Below are 23,017 nucleotides of genomic sequence, written 5' to 3'. Positions count from 1 at the left end.
GCTTATGGATTTCCCAAAGGCATCTGGTTGCCCACTGTGGCCAACAGGATGTTCAACTAGATAGGCTTTTGGCTCTTCTTATATTTTTAATGTATCTATTCTTCTTATAATGCTTTATCATGAAATCACACAGTTGGAAAGTCCAATCGCTTTTAACAGCAGGATTCTTAAGCAGCTCTTCAAAAGGGACTCTCTCTGAATCCAAATGTTAGAATACTCCAAACACTGGTGTTCAAAGCAGAACAAAAGCAATCTAAAGGAGGTCTTACTGGTTGCTTTTACAAAGGCATTATCCACCTCAATTCTCTATTAGAAATATTTTATATTTGGCTTTGCGGAAGGGGAGGGTGTTCTTTACTAGTTCATCATATCGACTGACCATATGCTCAAAATACCCAAGATTTGTGACAAGGTTTGTCATATTCCTGACTTTGGGCTGCTACCAACAAGTTCTCAAACTATGGGAGACATGCTACAATGTTTTTGGCTGTTAGATCTCTTGGCCTGCTCCAAGCACTGAAAGCCACCCACCCTACTTCCTAGTCCCAAGACCAAATCAGCTCATAGCAGTACAATCCTTGCCACAAACTCTGCTACTTATGTGGCATTTATGAGGCATATACTACATGAGTTTTTGCTGATGAGCCAAAAATTAAATGAAGAGCCAATTATAGCCTCACAGGCTATACAAGAACAGGATGAAAAACACTGTAACACAGGCTGTTCTCACTCAAGAGACCACGAGACTAATCCAGAACATATTCAGTGCCAAGACAACAGCTGATCCTGGTGCCACCCACCGCTCTGTACAGCTAGACCAATACATCTGGTACAGCCAATTCCCAACAAAGTCAACATTTACTAATGATGTATGAGCCTTTCTGTCCTGTACACAACTGTGAGCGTGCAAAGTACTTTACAACCTTTATCCACCCACCTCTACAACAATCTTGTGCTCACCACCATTCTCATTTTACAAACAGGAAACTGAGGCTGACAGATTAAACCTTCTTGAAAGAAGCCCACCAAGAGCATGATGAAGTTGGATTTCGAAATGAGGTCTCTCCAAGACCTGGTCGCTTTAAGGACCCACAGTGACCTTTTTACATTGCACTCTGAGGACAAATTTGCATGTCTTCGCAGAGAACTTGACAGTGTTGTTAGTGCAGCTCCAGTCAAGGTGTTTGACACCACTATCTGTCCAATTTTGTGTGATCAATTTCAATTTTGCAGCCCTTGCAGCGATGCAACTGACCTCTCAATCATTGCTCTTCCTGACTAATAAAAGCTAATTGAGGGTCCAGGGAGTGGTAAATGCATCTTTGCGTAAAGCAGTGGTTCCTGTTGTCCTTAAGGAGGCAGTAGTGCGACCACTTCTGAAGAAACCCACTCTGGACCCAACGTTATTTGACAACTAAGACCCAGTTTGACAACTAAAACAACTAAGACCCAGCTGCAAAAAGCCCTTTCTTAGGGAAGGTGCTCGTGGTGGAACAACTGCAGGCATTCTTGGAGGATACTGATTACTTAAACCCATTCCAGTCTGGGTTTTGATCTGGTTACAGGACCGAATCAGCCTTGGTCACCCTGATGGATGACCTTTATCTGGAAAAGGACCAGGAGAGTATGACCCTGTTAATTCTGCTCCATCTCTCATCGGAGTTTGATACTATCGAACATGGTATCCTCCTGAATTGACTCAGTGGGCTAGGTAGTGGTTCTGGTCTTACTTGAGAAGTCAATTTCAGAGATTAACATTGGGTGACCATTCCTTGGCCCCTTGGTAATTGAGCAATGGAATTCAATATCTATAAGAAACTGCTGGGAGCGGTCATGAGGGGATTTGGAGCCAAGTGGCATCAGTATGCTGATGACACACAGCTCTATCTTCCTGTGACATCTGAATCAAATGAGACTGTGCAAGTCCTGGATCAGTGCCTAGACTCAATGATGGGCTGGATGAGGGCCAATAAACTGAAGCTGAATCCTGGCAAGACAGCAGCCGTGTGGATGAGTGGTTCCCAAGTCCACAAGATAGGCTCATTGCCTCTTCTGGACAAGGTTGCACTCCCTTTGAAAGATCAGGTTAGATGTCTCAAGGTATTCCTAGATCCATCATTGTCACTGGAGGCCCAAGTGGCCATAGCAGCTCAGAGTGCCTTTTACCAGCTTTGACTGGTTTGTCAGCTACAACTTCTCCTGGACAGAGATAGTTTGACCACAGTGGTACAGATGCTAGTAACCTCAAGACGAGACTGCTGTAATGTGCTCTATGTGTGGCTGCCTTAAGACTGGTCTGGGAACTGGAACTAGCGCAGAATGCAGCTGTTGTCAGGAGCTACTCCTTTTCAGCACACAATTCCTTTCCTGAGAGAAACTCACTGGCTGCCTATTTGCTACTGGACCAGGTTTAAGGTTTTGCTACTAGTGTATAAAGCCAAACAATTTGGGACCAGGATAACCTTTTCCCTTATCAACCTGTCCGGTCACTGAGGTCATAAGATGGCAAGCTTCTGGAGGTTCTGCATGGACCTAAGCCCGATCAGAGTCCACCTGGAGTAGAATCTTCAGTGTGCTGGCTCCCTTTCTGTGGAACTCCCTGCCTCTGAAGGTCACATTATTTCAAAAAGCCTTTCTTGATTGACCAGCCATGACTTTTATTGGTATTTTTAATTAAACTTTTAACATGGCGTATTATTCTTTTTATCTTTTATTATTGTTTACTATTCCAGAATCTCTTTACATGAGGAACAGTATATAAAAGTTGCAAATAAATAAATAATATATTTATTCCTTACCCGCCTCTCCGGATCGAGGCAGAGAACATAGAATACAAAAATAATATAAAATACATAAAACTGATTAAAACCTATAAAACTAATACATTATTAAAATAACAGCCAGACATCTTAAAATTTGACTGGGTGGGCCTGCCACAAGAGATCAGTCTGTATTGCTTTTTTATATTCAGAAAGACTGTTGAGTTGGCGGATCTCTCCCGGCAGGCCATTCCACAGTCTGGGAGCAGCAGAAAAGAAGGTCCTCTGAGTAACAGTTGTTAATCTAGTTTTTGCTGGCTGAAGTAAATTCTTCCCAGGGGACCTAAGTGTGCGGGGCGGATTGTACAAGAGAAGGCGATCCCGCAGGTAACCTGGACCAAAACCATGTAGGGCTTTAAAGGTAATAACCAACACTTTATACTTCTCCCGGAAACTAATTGGCAGCCAATGTAGTGATTTTAAAGCTGGTGTAATATGGTCACCCCTAGATGTACCGGTGACCAACCTGGCTGCCATATTTTGCACTAGTTGAAGTTTCTGGACTAGGCACGAAGGTAGCCCTATGTACAGCGCATTGCAGAAGTTGAGCCTCGAAGTTACCAGCGTGTGCACTACTGACTTTAGGTCTTCCAACCCTAGGAAGGGGCACAGCTGGCATATCAGCTGAAGCTGATAGTAGGCACTCCTGGCTGTCACATCTATCTGACCTGTAATTTAGAGCAACGGATCCAGGAGCACCCCCATTATTTATCTTATAAATAAATAAGACCAATATCCAATCACTGCACCACAATGGCCAAATACACAAATAGTTAAGCAAGAAGTTGTAAAACTGAGAAACTTTAGCACTTTCATTTCATAGGACAGATGTTAAAAGCAAAACACAGTGACTGGATGAAAGCTGTTCAGAATGTTAATGCCAAAGTCCTAGGAGTTCCAACTCCAAATTCCCTTGCTGTACCCACACTGTGGGGGGAATCCACATGGCCAGAAACAAGACATAACCAACACTGAGAAAATGTAATGTTCATGTAAAACCAACAGAACCAGGACCAATAGGAAGAAGAAAAGTTGTTGCTCCAAACTTACCAATACATTGATGTTCTCCTTCTGACTCAGCAATGACCGTACCTCCTCTATGTCACGGTTAAAGATGGCTTGGACCAGAGGAGGCTATAGAGAAGGGAAAAAAGAGCCACTGTAAAATCAGCAAGTTGAAGAAGGGAGTGAGCCATTAATACCATAACCCCACAAACTTCTGTGGGTCAGTAGGCTAGATTGACCATTGGTCTGAGTAGCCGAAAGTGTCAAACTATATTTTCTAGAATTTCAAGATGACTTTTCTAACTTAAGAATCCTGAATGCAAGATGTGAGGAATTCAATTTGGGAGTTTTTTATATGTGAAACCACAGAATAAATCTGGGGCTTCATACAGAAGTATGTACACTGCAACTAAACTATGCCTTCTCCATAAGAGACACAGACTCAACAAGATTTGGTACAACAAATAAAGAGATTTTTAAGGATGTGATGCAAAGGGGTCAAATTAAGTCAACGACCAGATTCGGATGACACATCATAGCTTGTTGTGGATTATTTAACCCATGATGAGATGTGGTGTCTCTGGGCAACAGGATGCATATATAGCTCCTACTCAGGGGTTGTTGTGCCATGTGAGAGTTAAACAATCCTCACGTAACCCTGAAACAGACCATAAGTTATGTGAGGGTTGTTTAATCTTCACATAACCCATGCTCACAGGATTCACACAACACAAACAAAAACCAAAGGGGGTTGAATATTCAAAATGGCAGCTGCACATGCTGTGCAGCCTCACCGTGGGTTAAATAACCCATGGTGGGCTGTTGTGTTGTGCAAATAGGCCTAAAGTCTCTTTTGGGTTTTGAAATCCTACACCTGTGAAGGTATCAGTTCCCAATTTTTTAAAAGTAGAATTATGATAAATCAATTGTCCTTAAAAAAATGATCCCAATAATCCTAATACTTATTAAGTTAATGCTTAATTTTACTGCTCCGAGCCAGAATTTTTACCACTTTCCAGACTACTCACAGTGTAAACACACACACAAAAGTCAAAGGGGGTAGGGAAAAGGGCAGCATTTAATTACATATGCAGGTCCCCTTGAGCTTGGCTTCGACAGGTGATGGAGAAAGGAGAGAGAATTATGCTGGAACTTCTGGCCATTTTTTGGACATAGAGGCAGGAGACCACAAAATTTGGAGAGCCATTATTTGTGGTTGGTATTATCCTTCCCCTCTCCTGAGTCCTCTCCACAGAGGACTTGAGGATGGGGGTCATGTTGTGCTGAGCTTTGGAGCAGACAGAAGCAGCAGAAGCCTCTCACAGCTTATGCTTATCCCAAAGCTCAGTGCAATGAGAAGGCCTCTGTTCAGGTCAGAGTACTCAAAGCAGAGGAAATGGAGGTCTTACATCATTCTGAGTCTTGGAGCAGAGAGAAGTTTCTGCCTGTCCCATAGTTCAGTCCAACATAGAATACCTCCCCTGAGTTCTTTGCGAACTGTAGAGAGTGAGGGCTGAGGATTATATTTGCTGGTGGACACCACTAGGATCAGGATGACTGTTAAGGTCCCAAGAAGAAGCCAAAAGATACATGTGAGTTGACAGTAGGTGTCATTTTTATTTCATTTAGCTTTCAGTGTGGAGAATCTCCTCTTTGCTGTTTCTTGCCCCACTATTATCAACTTAGTGCCAAGGAGCTGAGAGCCCTTGACAACCAGGTTTGTGGAGTTTGGCACAGGTCTGTGTGTACACAGCATTTACAGAGCAGAACAGGAAATCTCAATTCTATGATACGCCTGTACCACCTCTCTCAAGTAGTCTTCACTGCTCTTGGCCTAAAACTATTGGAGGTTTCACCACAGTCCTTGCATCTCCCTATTTTCACCCCAGCCCCTTTGCTCTGACTCCGCAGCTTTCCTCCAGAAACATATATATCTAGGTTGGCACAGAAAGCAAGGCTTTCCATTCTGTGCAGCAACTGATATTCAACATCTATGCAGACTAGAGGGTACCAGGGGCTGTACAAGTGCAGTAGAATATGTGGCTGTTTGTGTACACAACAGCTGGATCTCCCATTTGGTTGTTGGCTTCTCTCCATTGTGGAAAGCAGAAAAGGACATGCAGCAGCCTGAGGCCCCATCTCCAACTTCATTCCCAGGAACAATCCATTGGGAATGTCTGAACATGCCCAAATTAATAAGCATAACTAGGTTTCAGATATGTTCAGATGGTACTTGAGGGGCGGAAACCCTCAGGTAAAGAGGGTAAGTATTTAAGGACTGGATAAGTAATTAAGCTTTTGGAAGCTTCACCAGCACTTAGTAGCCATACCGACATTAATTTCTTAGCTTCAGCAAGCTGTTACTATTAAGATTTTGGCAATATAAACACCTTACTTTCTGCTAGGTGCTACATCATATTTGTTATGCCGAAATGTGTTACGCCAGGTAATTTTCTTATTTACCTTGTTTGCACATAACAACAACCCATAATTTAAACAACCCATGGGGGTCATACATGAGTGGGAGAGAGGAAGTGCGTGTGACTGCTACTTCCATTTTTACTCAACAACCTACGACCAGCTTTTTCTTAGGTTATTGAGCACGGCATGCAAACCCAGTGCTTGGTTGTTAGGAGCTAAACAACCCACAGTTAACCCATGATTTGTTGCTGGGTTAATAGCTAGGTTATTTAGCCCCTCAATAACCCAGCGCTCCAGGTTCATATCACACTCAACAACGTATGAACAGGCCGATTGTAGCTTGTTGAGTAAAGGTGGCAGCACACTCACTTTTTCCCCAACAGCCCATGGGTTGGGCTCTCATTACACTGATTATATTTTATCCAAATTGCCCAAGACATGAAAATTTCGGTATCCCATTTCATTTCTTAGATTTATCACTTTCTCTTTCACAAAAACAAACTTGAGCAAGTTAGTAAGCAACATTTTGTTGTCTTATTCTTTATCACAACAATTCAGTAAGGTCTCTGCTATTCCCATCTTACAGATCTGGAAAGGAGGCAGAATAGATGTCTTTCGAGACTACACAGAGCTCCTATGGCTGAGATACAACTTGAACCCAGGCCTAACTCTAATGCACTAGCTCTCGGACTACTCTAGCATCTTGACACAAAATGGAACAACATTTGAGTTATATCCTCTAAAAACTTAGGTCTACCCACCCCTCTTTTTGACATCTGAGCCTATAAAATTGACAGAGATCGCCTGAAGACTGACCTAAAGATATTACCCAATTGTTCTAGGGAAGAAAGCACACTCATCAATACCTGTTTAGCTAAATTGTCAGCAGCTACACCTTTTAATACCACCCAACCCTGCCCCAACACACAAACCACAATCCTGCTGCTTATTTCTCTGTACACTGATCAGAATGTAGACTCATTTTAACTGCATAACACTACCTTGCATGCACAAGGCTTGTAAGACTTAACTCTTCATCGTTTACAGCTTTGGTGTGCAAGGCATACACTAAGTAGAAATGTAATCACAATATACAAGAGCTCCGGCTATTGGGCGGTATAGAAATGTAATAAATAAAATAAATAAATATACAAGCAAGACAGGCCCGTTATCTTCTTGGCACAGCTCTAAACTGCAACCCCATGAGAGGGAAAATACAGCAGAGAGCTGTACCAAATGCCTCCACGGTCCTCCTACATACACAGCACAGGCTAGTACAAGGCAGAACTGATGCCAATCCATCTGCTAATCTCATCTTCCAGAGGAAAACCTTCAGCCTCTACATCTCTTTCCAGAGAAGCCTTTCGGTCCAGCTAACCCCAGGTTTAATTCCCTCCACTGAACTGCTTGTATAAATGAGCAAAAGGAGGGAGGCATAAAGAGAGAGGGATGAGTCATCCACATGGAATGCAGCGGACACAGCATCCCTCTTTTAAAGAGAAGATCGTTCCTAGACAACCATCATGTCCTATAATCTAGTACTGTGCAGCTCCTTGAGCAACTGGTAGGACACACCCACCCACTATTCACAAGGTATTCACTATTCACTATTCTTTAAAAGAGGCGGTAATTAGACCACTCCTGAAGAAGCCTAATCTGGACCCGGAGGAGGTTAACAACTACAGGCCGGTGGCTAATATCCCTTTCCTGGGCAAGGTGCTTGAGCGGGTGGTTGCAGGACAACTCCAGGCACTCTTGAATGAAACGGATTATCTAGATCCATTTCAATCGGGTTTCAGGCCTGGTTTTGGAATGGAAACTGCCTTGGTCGCCCTGTGGGATGACCTCTGTCGGGAGAGAGACAGGGGGAGTGTGACCCTGTTGATTCTCCTGGACCTCTCAGCGGCCTTCGATACCATCGACCATGGTATCCTTCTGGATAGGTTGTCTGAGCTGGGAGTTGGAGGTACTGCGTTGCAGTGGCTCCGCTCCTACTTGGATGGCCGATTCCAGAAGGTGGTGCTGGGGGATTATTGCTCTGTGCCGTGGCTCCTAAGCCATGGGGTTCCACAGGGCTCTATCTTATCCCCTATGCTGTTTAACATATACATGAAGCCGCTGGGGGAGGTTATCCGGAGATGTGGACTGAGGTGTCATCAATATGCGGATGATACCCAGCTCTACCTTTCCTTTTCATCAAACCCAGGTGAGGCAGTGACTGTTCTGAACCAGTGCCTGAGCACGGTAATGGACTGGATGAGGGCTAACAAACTGAGACTCAATCCAGACAAGACGGAGGTACTGTTAGCGGGTGGTTCATCTGTCCGGCGAGGTGATGTTTGCCCTGTCCTGGACGGGGTTGCACTCTCCCTAAAGGATCGGGTCCGTAGTTTGGGGGTGCTCTTGGATCCAGAACTGTCACTTGAGGCACAGGTGAACTCAGTGGCAAAGAGCACCTTTTATCAGCTTAGGTTGATATACCAACTACGCCCTTATCTGGACAGAGATAGCCTAGCTACAGTTATCCATGCTCTGATAACCTCTCGCTTGGATTACTGCAATGCGTTATACGTGGGGCTGCCTTTGAAAATGGTCCGGAAGCTTCAGCTGGTACAAAATAGGGCAGCCCGTTTACTAACAGGGACTGGCCGACGAGATCACATTGCGCCAGTCCTTTTCCAGCTTCATTGGCTGCCAGTCCAGATCCGGGCCCAATTCAAAGTGCTGGTATTGACATTTAAAGCCCTAAACGGTTTGGGGCCAGGTTATCTGAAGGAACGCCTCCTCCCATATGTACCTACCCGGACCTTAAGATCATCTACAGGGGCCCTTCTCCGTGAGCCCCTGCCAAAGGAAGTGAGGCAGGTGGCTACTAGGAGGAGGGCTTTCTCCGCTGTGGCACCCCGGTTGTGGAACGAGCTCCCCAGAGAGGTCCGCCTGGCGCCTACACTGTACTGCTTTCGTCGCCAGCTGAAGACCTTTTTATTCACTCAGTATTTTAACACTTAATTTTAACTTAAATTTAAATTTTACTGTTTTAAAACTCTGTATTTTAATCTTATAATCAACTTTGCTGTGTGGTTTTATCCTGGTTGCGCTTTTTATACTGTATTTCAAAATTGTGTTTTTAACCTGTTGGATGTTTTTTGTGGTTTTAATTTTTGTGAACCGCCCAGAGAGCTTCGGCTATTGGGCGGTATAAAAATGTAATAAATAAATAAATAAATAAAGGTGAATGCTTTGATTTCAAAAATCCAAATGAAATTCGCATGGTCTAGCAGATACTTTAATGCTAGACTTTGGGAAACCTAATGCCAGCTTTTCACCTATATAGGCAGGAACATAAATGGGTCTGGAAAGAATATTTCAACTTCTAAAGAGTCAATTTCTTCTTTTTTTAGAGCCAGCCAGAATGGGACCAGGAAAAAAAAAATCCAAATACGTGTAATTTCTAGCCCAGGCTATCAGAAACCTGGGATTTTTCCAGGCTTGAGTATTAACGATTCACTTCACAGGAGTGACATGAAGATAAATGAGAATTATTGCAATGCACTTTGCAATTAGATAAGTTACGGAGCAGATTATTAATCATACCTATGTGCAGTTTCTGGCTTCCATCGCCAAGAAATGGAGGGGGCAATGCATCTGTTTGGATATATGCATAGGTCCTTGTTAACTGATATACAACATTGTGAGTGGAAAAGCCCACTCTGTAGGCCAGGCGTACGCAAAATTATGACCCTCCAGATGTTTTCGAATATAACTCCCATAATCAATTACCATTGTCCATGATGGCTGGGGTTGATAGGAATTGTGATCCAAATCATCTGGAGGTTGCCTACATTCAAGCAAGTAAGGGGTAGAAGCATTCCCAGAGAACCAGCTCTATTCCTCCTCGACCCAGTGGCAACATGAACAATGGATGACAGGATGGCCTTCCACCCATCCTATCCATAATCCTGAGAGGCATTTCACCAGTAATAATAATAAAGCATAGTACTATCAAACAAAGCTAAAATCTTGGACACTACAATGAACCTGCATTGGCCAAGTAACAAAAATCCCATTCATAAACAACGGAGTGAAAAGAAAGGGTTCCTCAAAGTGGGTTGGTATTAAAAGAATGAATGTTTGTGGGATATCTGGAGGAACAGAAAACTGAACAAGATAGTTCTATTTCCTATCCATGAGTTTATTCATGCAGACAGGAACTAACTTCTACATTAACAAAAGGATGCCATGTTATGGGAATAGCTAATCACAGCTTTTGGAGTTTCATTTATATCCTGTTAGGTACATTGTGGACTGATTGTAATGCTACACTACTTTCAAAACCAAGGAAATAAAACCAGGCCAAGGGATGGTAAACTGCCAACAAATCTTTCCAACTTCAACGAAACAAAAAGTCTAATGGAGACTCAACAAATACTTCCAGCTAAATACACAGAATGGGAATCAACCAACTATTGGGAAACTGTGATACATAGCTTAAAACACAACCCTAACTGAAAATGAGACATATTGATTTTGCAGAAGGAGCAAGCAAAAATGCAGGCAGGCCATGAAAGAAACTATCACAAAGGCCAAAGGGAGGGCAGTACTAGAAGAATGTAAAATGTACAAGATGCAAAGAAGGGGGTGGGGAGAAAAGAGTGCAAGTCTTCTCTTTGCAAATATCACTATATGTATGTAAACAAAAATAGAAAAGACCACCAACAAATTTACTGGTCCATCTCTGCTTGGAAAGAGGTCTGACAAGATATCCACCCAGAAGAAATTATTTGCCTGGACCAGTGGCTTAACTTCAAAGCTCTTATATTGAGAAATGTCTTTTGAGAAAGGATAGGCTTCAACCATCAGCTGACATCTTAATGCGAGTAAAATAACAGGGACATAAGAAAACACAGGAGAAGAAGAAACAACTCTGCAATCTAGGATGTAGTGATGGACATGGATAAAGGCTATGGATAAGAAGTAGGGTTGCTAGATAAATCCATAGGGACTTTAATAACTTGTAGCACAGGAAGTTCTACAAATGCAAATTCTCCTTTCACCACAGTACTTTCATGGGAGAAATCACCCCGGTGAAATTCACCTTTCTGTGCTACTTCTAAAAACTACCCTCACAGTATCTGAAGCGAGCAACAAATCGGGGGGGGGGCGTTCAGAAAACTGAAAAGGTGTGATAGAACAAAGTGAGAGAAACACAGAAAGCAAAAAAGGGGAAATGGTGAAGGAGATGAGTTTGCAGGTGGAGGTGCGGGATAAAAGCAGAGATAGAGGGTGAAAAATGATGGGAGGAAGGGAAGGAAATGGAGCCACGGCAGAGACGCGTCGGGGATAAAGCAACAAGAGCTCCTTCTCCTTAGGCGGGAAAGAGGCTGCGCTGAACCCGGGCCTTCTTGGGATGTCGGCAGCATCTGGGCCGGGCCCAGGCTAGGCCCACTTCCTCTCCCTTCCCCTGCCTCCCCTTGTTTCCCAAGCTACGGCGGGGTCTCGGGGCCCCCCCTCGCGTGTCTGAGGAAAAGCCAGGCTGTTCCCGCCGAACGAGGTGGGCGGCTCCGCACTAGGCCGCACATCCCCAGGCTGGCGTAGCGGGAGCGCCCGGGCGGGGGAGGGGGGGAGGCCGGAGCTGGGTGTTTATTAGGGGGGAGGAAGACGGAAGCAGCACCTTCTCCCCGCTCCGCCGTACCTGGTCCGTGATGCTGAGAATCCCCATCTCCGGGCGGGGCCGCCCCCCCCTCACTCAGCAGCGGCGGCGCCTCCTCCGAGCTCCCGGCATCGATCGGGCTTCAGCCGCCGCAGCACCCTCCGGCTGCTGTGGGGCGGGCGGGGAGGAACTGAGCCCGCCCACCGGAGGGAGGAAGGGAAGCAGGCAGGCAGGCAGGCAGCCCGTGCCGGCGTAGCGACCCCTGCCGGGGAGGCCCCGCCACAGCGGCCCGCCCAGCCCCGGGGGACGAGAACCGGGAGCCCGCCAAACACATCTCGGAGTCGCTCCCTCCCCAAGAGCCGCCCTCCCTCTTGGCCCGCCAATACCGCACTTCGGGGGCGGCTGAGTCAGTACGTCGGTGTGTGAGAGAGCGAAAGCATCGAGGCCTGCGAGCTCGCTCAAAAGTCTTCTTCCAGACCTCAATGCCTTCTAATCCGGCCGGCTTCAGGCGACCTGCTAATCAACGGTGGGCGGGAGGGGGAGGTAATAGGAACAAAATGGGAAACAACTGTTGATTAGCGCGTCGTCGGAATCCGGCATCTGTATCGTTATTTCACTTTTTCAAGGGTGCAGTCCCTGGAGGCGCGAGGGGTCGCCGCTGAATGGGAAAACTGATGACAAACAATTTAGAGCCACCTACTTCTTCTTTTTGTTTAGAGCAGCCCTTCCCCAACCTGGAGCCCTCCAAAGGTGTTGGACTACAACTCCCATCATTGCAAGTCATTATGTCCCATGGTCAGGAATGCTGGGACTTGTAATCCTATGCGGCAGGGTCTTGCTATTTACTGTGTAATCTGTACAGCACCATGTACATTGATGGTGCTATATAAATAAATGATAATAATAATAATAATAGCCTTAGAGAAGGAATTTTCACTAGGAAGCAGCTAAACATTACCATTATTATTATTATTATTATTATTATTATTATTATTACATTTATTTGTATCCTGCCTTTGGCCCAATGCTGGGCCTCAAGGCGGCCGTACAAAATGAAAACATAAATAGCTAAAGCCTATAAATAGAAATATACAAAAGTTTAAAACATAATTAAATACATTTAAATATTAAAACATTTAAAACTTTTAAAATATATAATGATTTAGAAGTCCAAGGTATAGACAGGTCCAGATTATTTGCCAAAGGCCTGCTGGAACAAAAAATGGTTTTGCCCGTCTCCAAAAACACATCCAGAGCCAGTCTAGACTAATGCTTAGAAAGAAAATACATGTGTACACTATGCAAAATACACTACAGTTTAGCTGTTTCTAAAACTTATTAGAAAAACAGTGTGACTAGGCCGAAACCAATGTTGTAGGCCCAGAAGCACTTTGAATAGTTTCAAAATTGTACTTAAAAATGTACACTGGCCCAAACTAATTAAATGAAGTGTTTGAAGCTTTCAACTTTATAGCAGTATGGACCAAACTGTTAGGAAAAGGGCAGGAGCACTGTGTGTGTATGGGGGCCAGGGGGATTAAAAGGAATGTATAGATACCTATTCCAAGGAGAAGTCTGAAGATGAGGTTATCTTGGATCCAGAGGAAGGCTGAAAGAGATCTCTGCTGAGTTCTACACCCTGCTTCAACAGCTCATCAGAACAGGGGTTTCGGTAAATAGAAACCAGGAGAGTGGTCAACCAGGAGAGCTTGCGTACTGTCCTTGTGTGTACCATGTGGGTGAGGTAGATGTTTCAGCTGCATGAGAGGTTTAGAGTTAAGCTTTAAGTTGTGGTTAGGGTTAGTAATACCTGGGTCCCTGTGCAGGTATATGGGTCTCTGTAAAGTCTAGCTTGAAGAGAGAAAGAGTGGTCCACCAGGGCAGCTTGTGTACAGTCTTTGCATATATCATATGAGATGAGATGTTTCAACTAACAGGTTTAGGGTTAAGGCTCAGGTTAGCGTTAGGAATGGAAAATATAGCGCTTGATTTATGACATATTCCCTGTTTTTCAGTCGGCTTCCAAGCCCAACTCAAAATCCTTTAAAGCAGGAGTGGAGAAGGAACAGTCAGTCAGGAACTCCAGCCAATTTTGGGTGGAATCAGATCCGATGACGGGGGAACTGAAGTCAAAAGAGGATGGAGCTCACAGCACTGAAGGACTGCAACTCTCTATATACCACTTCCACTGAAATTAGACCAAGGTTCCCAACCATAGCCCTAAATAGTCTAATCACAGGATACCTTAATGGCCGTCTTCTCTTCCACAAATCTGCTGTCACGTAAAAATCCTCCTCAGAGGCCCTCAGCACCAGATGTGTGGTAGTTATGTGGTACTGGGCCTTTTCGACATTGGAGCCAAAATTGTGGAATTTCCAGAGGGCAGCTGTGTTACTCTATTGCAGTGGGGTGCAGGGGAAAACATCATGTAGCATCTTAAAGGCTAACACATTTATTCTGGCATAAACTTTCATGGAATAGTTAAAAACCTTTTGCTTTATTTTTCCATGCTTGTAAAATTCTAATTTCCTTAATAAATCTACCTCTTACTTTTTATCCCAGAGACTAGCCTGGTTCAGACAACATGCTACGCCATGCTGCTTAACCACTCTTAACCATTTTGTGGTTAAACAGCATGGTTTATCTAAACCAGGTCACTGTGTCAAGAAGGTTAATTTCTGCTCCCCAGTCCACCCACTCCAGCACTTGGTCTTATGCTACTCAAATTTGGGGGATTTTTTTGTAGATACAGGGGATTACTCAGTAATTTTATGTGGACACCCAACAAGAATTAAGTTTAGTTGGTGGTCTCACCCACATCCTCTGCTGAAAGTGAGTTGTAGCAGTTTTTATATCCCTAAAGAAGCTCCCAAGGAAAGCCAAAGCCCACAGATGAGCCAACCATTTCCATACATGAACTTTTGAAGTTCATTGAATAGTTGTCTTACTGCTGCTCTTGTTTTCATTCTGCTGCCTATTGCATTTTGTTATTGTGCTTACTGTTTTTTATTTATTGCCTTTTTAGCACATACTTTACTTTTCATATATTCTTAGCTACATAGTGGACCTACAGATTGAAGGGTTGAAGTATGAATATGTAATAACTAAATATATAAGTACAGTGTATTAGAATTCTTTTGTCTATATCAGGGGTGGGTTACTTGTGGCCATCCAGATGTTTTGGCTACCATCAGCTATCATAGCCAGAGGTGAAGGATAATGGGAATTGTAGGCCAAAACATCTGGAGAGCCTGATCTGTATGCATGCACTGAAAGGGTAGGAAAATATATTTGTTCACAACCTTTACTGTTAGTATGTCAGGGTGGTTAAGGATAAAATCCTATACATGTTCAATCAGAAAAAAGTCCTATAAATTCCTGTATGCTGACTGGAAGGACTATTTTCTGGTTCAACATACATATGATTGCAGCATAAAAGAAGGTAAGGGGTGACTAATTTAACTGATCTTAAGGCTATGTATACTTGCTTCCCACAGAGTAAGCACTATTGAACACAGTCAACTTAATTCCAAATAAATGTGTACAGGACTGAGCTTTGTGATTGAGAGCGTACTGTGGGAGATGTGATATGTAAAGAGGAAGCTTTTTAAACTAAACCCTGGGGGAAAGCTGACAGTAGCTGAGAAGCATCCGGTTCAGGTTAAACATGATAGCCAATCAAAGAGGCTAAAGTGCAACAGGGAAAAAGAGACATGGCAGAGACATCTGGGGAGAGACGCTGTATAGGTGTTTCTATGCAAATGCTAGAAGCCTCCGAGCCAAAATGGGAGAATTGGAGTGCTTGGTTTCAAAGGAGAACCTGGACATAGTGGGTATTACTGAAACCTGGTGGAGTGGAGAAAACCAGTGGGGTACGGTCATCCCTGGATACAAACTTTACAGGAAGGACAGGGAAGGGCGTACTGGGGATGGTGTTGCTCTCTACGTCAAAGAGGGCGTGGTGTCAAGTAGACTAGAGCACCTAAATGGGGAAGAGTCTTCCACAGAAGTGCTGTGGGTGACAATGCAGGGCTCCAAAACTAATGTAGTGCTAGGAACATGCTATTGTCTCCCAGACCAAAATGCTCAGAGTGACCTTGAGATGGAGAATGAAATCAGGGAGGCCTCCAAATGAGGAAGCATTGTAATAATGGGTGACTTCAATTATCCTCACATTGACTGGATAAATTCATATTTCATTCAAGACAAAGAGGTTAAATTTCTTAATGTCCTAAATGACTGTGCCCTGGAACAGTAGGTCATCAAACCGACCAGAGGGGAGGCAACCCTGGACTTAATCCTAAGTAGTGCTGCCCAGGACCTAATACAAGATGTAAATATTGTAGAACCAATTGGTAACAGTGACCACAGTGCTATCAGATTCAATATATACTTAAGTGGGAAATTGCCCAGGAAATCCAACACATTCACATTTGACTTCAAAAGAGGAAACTTCTCTAAAATGAGGGAACTAGTGAAAAGAAAGTTGAAAGGGGGAATCAAGAGGGTTAAATCCTTGGAAAATACATGGAGCTTACTCAAAAGCACAATAATAGAAGCTCAACTAAAATGTATTCCACAGGTTAGGAAAGGTAGCACCAAGTCCAAGAGGTCATCAGTATGGTTAACAAGCAGTGTCAAGGAAGCTATTGTAAAAAAGAGGGCTTCCTTCAAAAAATGGAAGTCTTGCCCAAGTGAGGAAAATAAAAGGGAGCACAAGCTTGCACAAAGGAGATGCAAGCAAACAATAAGAGATGCAAAAAAGCATTTTGAAGAGCACATTGCTAATAATATCAAGTCCAACAATAAAGAATTCTTTAAATATATTAGAAGCAGGAAATCAGCTAGGGAAGCAGTTGGACCGTTGGATGACAATGGAATTAAGGGAGTACTAAAGGAGGACAGGGAAATTGCAGAGAAGCGGAATGAATTCTTTGCATTGGTGTTCACTGCAGGGCAGGGGATACAGGGCAGATGCCTGTGCCTGAACTGATGTTTTCAGGAAGGGAGTCTGAGGAACTGAGGCAAATAGTGGTGACAAAAGATGACGTTCTCAACCTTATTGACAAATTGAAAGCAAATAAATCACCAGGCCCAGATGGTATCCATCCTAGAGTTCTCAAAGAACTCAAATATTAAATTCCAGACCTCACAAAAATATGCAACATGTCCCTAAGCTCAGCCTCTGAACCCGAGGACTGGAAGATGGCCAATGTAACACCGATTTTCAAAAAGGGATCCAGGAGGGATCCAGGAAATTACAGGCTGGTTAGCTTGACATCCATTCCAGGCAAATTGGTTGAAAGCATTATTAAAGACAAAATTCGGCAGGTCCTGCTGAAGAAGAATCAACATGGCTTCTGCAAAGGCAAGTCCTGTCTCACTAATCTACTAGAATTCTTTGAGAATGTCAACAAACATCTAGACAGGGTGATCTGGTGGACATTGTTTACTTGGACTTCCAAAAAGCTTTTGATAAAGTCCCCCATCAAAGAATCCTGAATAAACTTAGTAGTGATGGAATAAGAGGACAGGTCCTCTTATGGATCAGTAATTGGTTAAAGAACAGAAAGCAGAGAGTAGGACTAAATGGTCAATTCTCCCGATGGAGGGAAGTAAATAGTGGGGTCCCCCAGGGATCGGTATTGGGACCAATTCTTTTCTACTTGTTCATAAATGATCTGGAATTAGGAGTGAGCAGTGAAGTGGCCAAGTTTGCCAATGACACCAAATTATTTAAGGTTGTTAAAGCAAAGGGATTGTGAAAAGTTCCAAGGGGATCTCTCCAAGCTAGGAGAGTGGGCATCCAAATGGTAGATGTGGTTCAATGTCAGCAAGTGTAAAGTGATGCACGTTGGGGCAAAAAAACACCCAACTTCAAGTATAACCTAATGGGATCTGAGCTGGCGGTGACTGAACAAGAAAGAGATCTTGGGATTGTGGTGAAATTGTCAACCCAGTGTGCGGCTGCTGTAAAGAAGGCAAACTCCATGTTAGGCATTATAAGAAAAGGAATTGAGAATAAAATGGCCAGTATCATACTGCCCTTATACAAATCTATGATGCAACCACACTTAGAATACCTAAAAAAGGATATTATAGAGCTGGAAAAAGTGCAGAAAAGGGCAACTAAAATGATTAAGTAGCTGGAGCTTCTCCCCTATGAGGGAAGGTTACATCAACTGGGATTGTTTAGCTTGGGGAAAAAAGAGGCTAAGGAGAGACATGATAGAGGTGTACAAAATTATGCATGGTATGAAGAATGTGGATAGGGAGACATTTTTCTTCCTCTCTCAAAGTACTAGAACCCAGGGTCATCCCATGAAGCTGATTGGTGGCAGATCCAGGACAAATAAAATGAACTACTCCTTCACACAGCGCATAGTTAAATTATGGAACTCACTACCACAAGATGTAGTGATTGCCACCAATTTGGATGGCTATAAAAAGGGGTTGGATAAATTCCTTGAGGCGAAGGCTATCAATGGCTACTAGCCCTGATAGTTGTGTTCTATCTCCAGTATTCGAGGCAGTAAGCCTGTGTGCACCAGTTGCTGAGGAACATGGGAGGGAGGGTGCTGTTGCACCATGTCCTGCTTTGTTGGTCCCTGGCCAACGGCTGGTTGGCCACTGTGTAAACAGAGTGCTGGACTAGATGGACCCTTGGTCTGATCCAGCATGGCTCTTCTTATGTTCTTAATCTGACGTACTCTCTTTGAGCATTCAATACTAAAAAGAGCACAATTTTCATGCCTCCATTCTCCATCTCTATCTGTCATTAAAGATATACCTTCCAGTTCAAAAGAGGGGTTGAATTATTTTGACTTTTTGCTTCAGAAACTCCCCCCCCCGCAAAAAAAAAAAAACCAGCTAAAGAAGTAAAGCATTGCCCAAGTAGTATTGTTCTTCACTGAGAGCCAGAAAAAAACACACATGTGCTATCCTTACACACCTCCTAAAAGAGTTGAATAGCACATGCTCTGCTGTGATGACAAATAATTTAGAATTAAAGGGAAGTGGGGAAATAGATGCTTCTCTGTGTTGCTATAACTAACTTAACATCCTTAGGTTGAATGTTACAGGGTGGAGGCAAGTTACCTTGGTTACCGTGTCTTGTGACTTGGCGTGGGATGGGAGAGCTCCTCTCTGGGTTTCAACTTCAATCATTGGTTCAAATGAGTTCACGAAGAAGGGATCAGGAAACTGTGCTGCTAAGGCTATTTTTAGTCATGTTATTGGACCTGCAATTAGCCTTGTTACCTAACAGAGAAACCAAGGTGAAATGACAGTGGTATAAAGACCAGTTGCTGACATTTTCATTCACCACTGAATGCTTTCTCTAGAGATCTACTGGAGAAAAGACTAGCATAAGGGAGGGGCATTTCACCTTTACCTAGTATGATACATTCCTTTTCACAGAACCACAGAAGTGTTGGAAAGAGTCTGACAAGCTGTGAGAATTATGGGAAATATCCAATGTAAGTCCTACTTAGGACAGACCCATTGAAATGAATGGAACTTAAGTTAGTCATGACTAATTTACATCCCATTCATTTCAATGGATCTACTCTAAGTAGGACTAACATTGGATTCTACCCTATATACTATGTTGCTGGTAGAGGTGTGGTGTTAAATTTTGAACTGCAGGCACTCATACTGGTCTCCATAACTACAACCCCAAGGAGAGTCCATAAATCTGAAAGTCAACAAACTAGTTCTAGCAATATTCATCTGGGCCAGGAGCAGTTCTTTTGTAAAGCTTATTGTCCGTTCGGGATCAAGCCACCTCAAAATTCTTTGCTGAGAAAATCCATTCCACATGCCCCAACACTGTTAGGGTGACCATATGAAAAGGAGGATGGGGCTCCTGTATCTTTTAACAGTTGCATAGAAAAGGGAATTTCAGCAGGTGTCATTTGTATGCATGTTGCACCTGGTGAAATTTCCGCTTCATCACAACAGTTAAAGCTGCAGGAGCTATACTGCAGCTATACTGTGACCAGATTTAAAAGAGGGCAGGGCACCTGCAGCTTTAACTGTTGTGATGAAGAGGAGCAATTTCTCCAGGTTCTCCATATATACAAATGACACTTGCTGAAATTTCCTTTTCGATACAACTGTTAAAGTTACAGGAGCCCTGTCTTCCTTTTCATATGGTCACCTTATCCAACACTACTGTGAGAACTGCTACAAAGCTCAGAGCAAACAGAAATCTGAGTCGGTGGCTGATCCCTGCTCATCAGAAATAATAATAAGAATAATAAGAATAATAATATATTTATTTATTTCTTACCCACCTCTCCCTTTAGATCGAGGCAGGGAACAACATTAGAACAGGAATCAATACATCTTAAAAATTCAAGATTTTACATTGATCTGGATAGGCCTGCCGGAAAAGGCTAGTCTTTAAAGCTGCCTTAAAATCACACAGAGAGTTAATTTTACGAATCTCCTCCGGCAGGCCATTCCACAATCTGGGGGCGACGGAAGAAAAGGTCCTCTGGGAAACTGATGTCAGCCTAGTCTTGGCTGACTGAAGTAAGTTCTCCCCAGAGGACCTGAGTGTGCGGGGCGGACTGAATGGGAGAAGGCGATCCCACAGGTAACCTGGACCAAAACCATTTAGGGCTTTAAAGGTAATGACCAACACTTTGTACTTTGCCCAGAAACTAATTGGCAGCCAGTGGAGTGATTTTAATGTTGGGGTAATATGCTCACCCCTAGATGTACCGGTGACCAACCTGGCTGCCATATTTTGAACTAGTTGAAGTTTCCGAACTAGGTACAATGGTAGCCCTATGTAGAGCGCATTGCAGAAGAAAGACCTGGCCTCTGTGAGCCCTGCCTCCACTACACCACTGCTTGCTGGAAAGTCTGCTTTTTAGAAATTGCCAGACTCCTTTCAGCATATCTACACTGCAAACTTAAATGGTATGAACAATAATTTCCTCTTCCAAGTGAAATCGCCAAACTATTATCTCCAGGATCCTCTGGAAGAAGCCATAACAATTTAACTGGCACAAAATTGATATAACATTTCAGTTCTAGTAGCTAGGCCCTTAGTTTTTATTTCCAACCTGTTATTAGTAAGAAGAAAATGGAAGGATAATATAAATGTAGCTCAGCTTCTAAAAGCATAAGTTATCCCTGCACGGTGGGTATCTGTTGGAGGGGGAACAGTGGTACCATGTGACACCTTTATAAATATTGGTTTGTTTACAAAGCACCGTGTTGACAGATTAGGAGACCAAATTGTGGAATACTAATAAGGTAAATTTAAAACATCTGCTAAATTAAACTGTTTAGCCTTAGGGTGGCCATATGGAAAGGAGGACAAGGCTCCTGTATTTTTAACAGTTGTATAGAAAAAGGAATTTCAGCAGGTGTCATTTGTATGCCTGCAGCACCTGATGAAATCCCCTCTTCATCACCACAGTTAAAGCCACAGGAGCCCTGCCCTCTTGACCAGATACTAAAGAGGGCAGGGCTCCTGCAGCTTTAACTGTGGTGATGAAGAGGGAATTTCACCAGGTGCTGCATGCATACAAATGACACCTGCTGAAATTCCCTTTTCTATACAACTGTTAAAGATACAGGGGCTCTGTCATCCTTTCCACACTTTCTTGGAAGTAAGTCTCGCTGAATTTAGTGGGATTCACATTTGAGTATACATATACACTGTTAATTTACAGGCCATGGGAATCTGAAGGACACTTTGTTGGTACAATTAAGTTAAGCAGTTTCATAGGAGCATTTTTAAGTTACACCATTGGTCCAGCTAGCTCAGTATTGTTTACACCTCCTGCCTTCTCCAACTAGTTCCGGCTATTGGGCGGTATAGAAACGTAATAAATAAATAAATAAATGTAAGGCCAACCTTGGGTGGCAGAGGGAAATGTGAGTACAGAATCTTGGAGGGGGAGTTGGGAGTGACTATTGGGAAACAAAGAACATAAGAGCTGTGCTGGGCCAGACCAAGGTCCATATAGTCCAGCATTCTGTTCATTGAGTAGCCAACCAGCTGTTGACTGGAAAACCACAAACAGAGCTTGAAGGCAACAGCACCCTTCTACCTAAGTTCCCCAGGAACTGACTGAAATTGGCAAGGAAGAGAAGCTGCTGAGTTAATTTGGCAAATAGGTAGCAGCAGTGGAGGAGAAAACTAGGGAATTACAGAACGGGCTTTCTCCTGTATTGTTCTCAATCTCTGGAACACACTTCCTGTGGAGTTTCAACTGGTCCATGCTCTCTTTCTCTGTGTTCAGGAAGGGGGCCAAGACACATTTTTTTAACTTGGCTTTTAAAATTGTTATTATAGTGTTTTCAAATTTTTAGGTATACTTTTATTTGTTTTTTTTTTTTCCTGTTCTGGACTTTTTCTAAGTTGCCTTGGTTGGTCCCAGAAAGGTGCTACAGAAATACAATAAACTAATGGAAAGCCCATGTCGCCATGGGCACTAGTAACCCTGCTTCTTTCCAGCTTTTTTGCCCCTCAGTTAATGTTTATTTAGTGTTGGTAGTGTGGTAGAAACTGTATAGCAGAGGCAGGTAAATCAGGATCTACTAATAGATCTCAAGAGATTTGCAGCAGGTCTCCAATGATTTCTGAATCCCAGTACTTAAGTGAGAGCTGATAAAATTGCAAGAGAAAAGAAATCTTTGGCATAGGTAGCCTTGTGCTTATTGCTTTTCTTTCTGCCTCAGGGTTCTTCATCTGTAAAACAGTACTAATTGTTTGTATTGTTCAGCTCTGATGGCCAGTTTTAATGTGCTTTTTTTTAGAAGAATTCACAAGAAGATTTGTATATATGTCCGTGCATGGGGTGTAGTACATAGTTGACTCCTCCCTCTGAGACACATTTCTTTCCCCCCAACTCTGGTGGATAGTCTTCATTGTTCTAGTAAAAAACCAAATACATCTTGCAGGCCTGAATTCTGCCAAACTCTGCTGTACAGAACCGACAGGGAAGCTCAGAGGGGCTCACAGTGTGATGCTGTGATCCTTTCCATGTAAATGTGTTTAGGATCAAGCTATACGTTTGTGATCTTTAACACAGACCTCTGGTTGTAAATTCCATGATAAATTTACGACAAATTAAATGGGTTTAGGAATACGGTGCAC

At 43.3% G+C, this 23,017-nt stretch overlaps 1 protein-coding gene across 2 annotated transcripts in view; it reads right to left on the bottom strand.

Moving 5' to 3' along the window:
- Positions 1-12,066, bottom strand: part of ANKRD52 (ankyrin repeat domain 52) — a 62,377-nt gene extending 50,311 nt beyond the window's left edge. For both annotated transcript variants that reach the window (XM_063119826.1, XM_063119827.1), the window contains exons 1-2: positions 11,938-12,066; positions 3,870-3,953 (exon numbers count right to left, since the gene is read on the bottom strand). In XM_063119826.1, coding sequence (XP_062975896.1) covers positions 3,870-3,953; positions 11,938-11,964 — 111 coding nt within the window. In that variant the 5' untranslated portion in view covers positions 11,965-12,066. The remainder of the gene's footprint in view (positions 1-3,869; positions 3,954-11,937) is intronic.
- Positions 12,067-23,017: the final 10,951 nt, after the last annotated feature.

Source organism: Elgaria multicarinata, chromosome 3 (assembly GCF_023053635.1).
Source record: "Elgaria multicarinata webbii isolate HBS135686 ecotype San Diego chromosome 3, rElgMul1.1.pri, whole genome shotgun sequence".
Taxonomy (NCBI): domain Eukaryota; kingdom Metazoa; phylum Chordata; class Lepidosauria; order Squamata; family Anguidae; genus Elgaria; species Elgaria multicarinata.
Note: the sequence above shows the minus strand (reverse complement) of the source record. Positions and strands in the feature narration are given on the sequence as shown.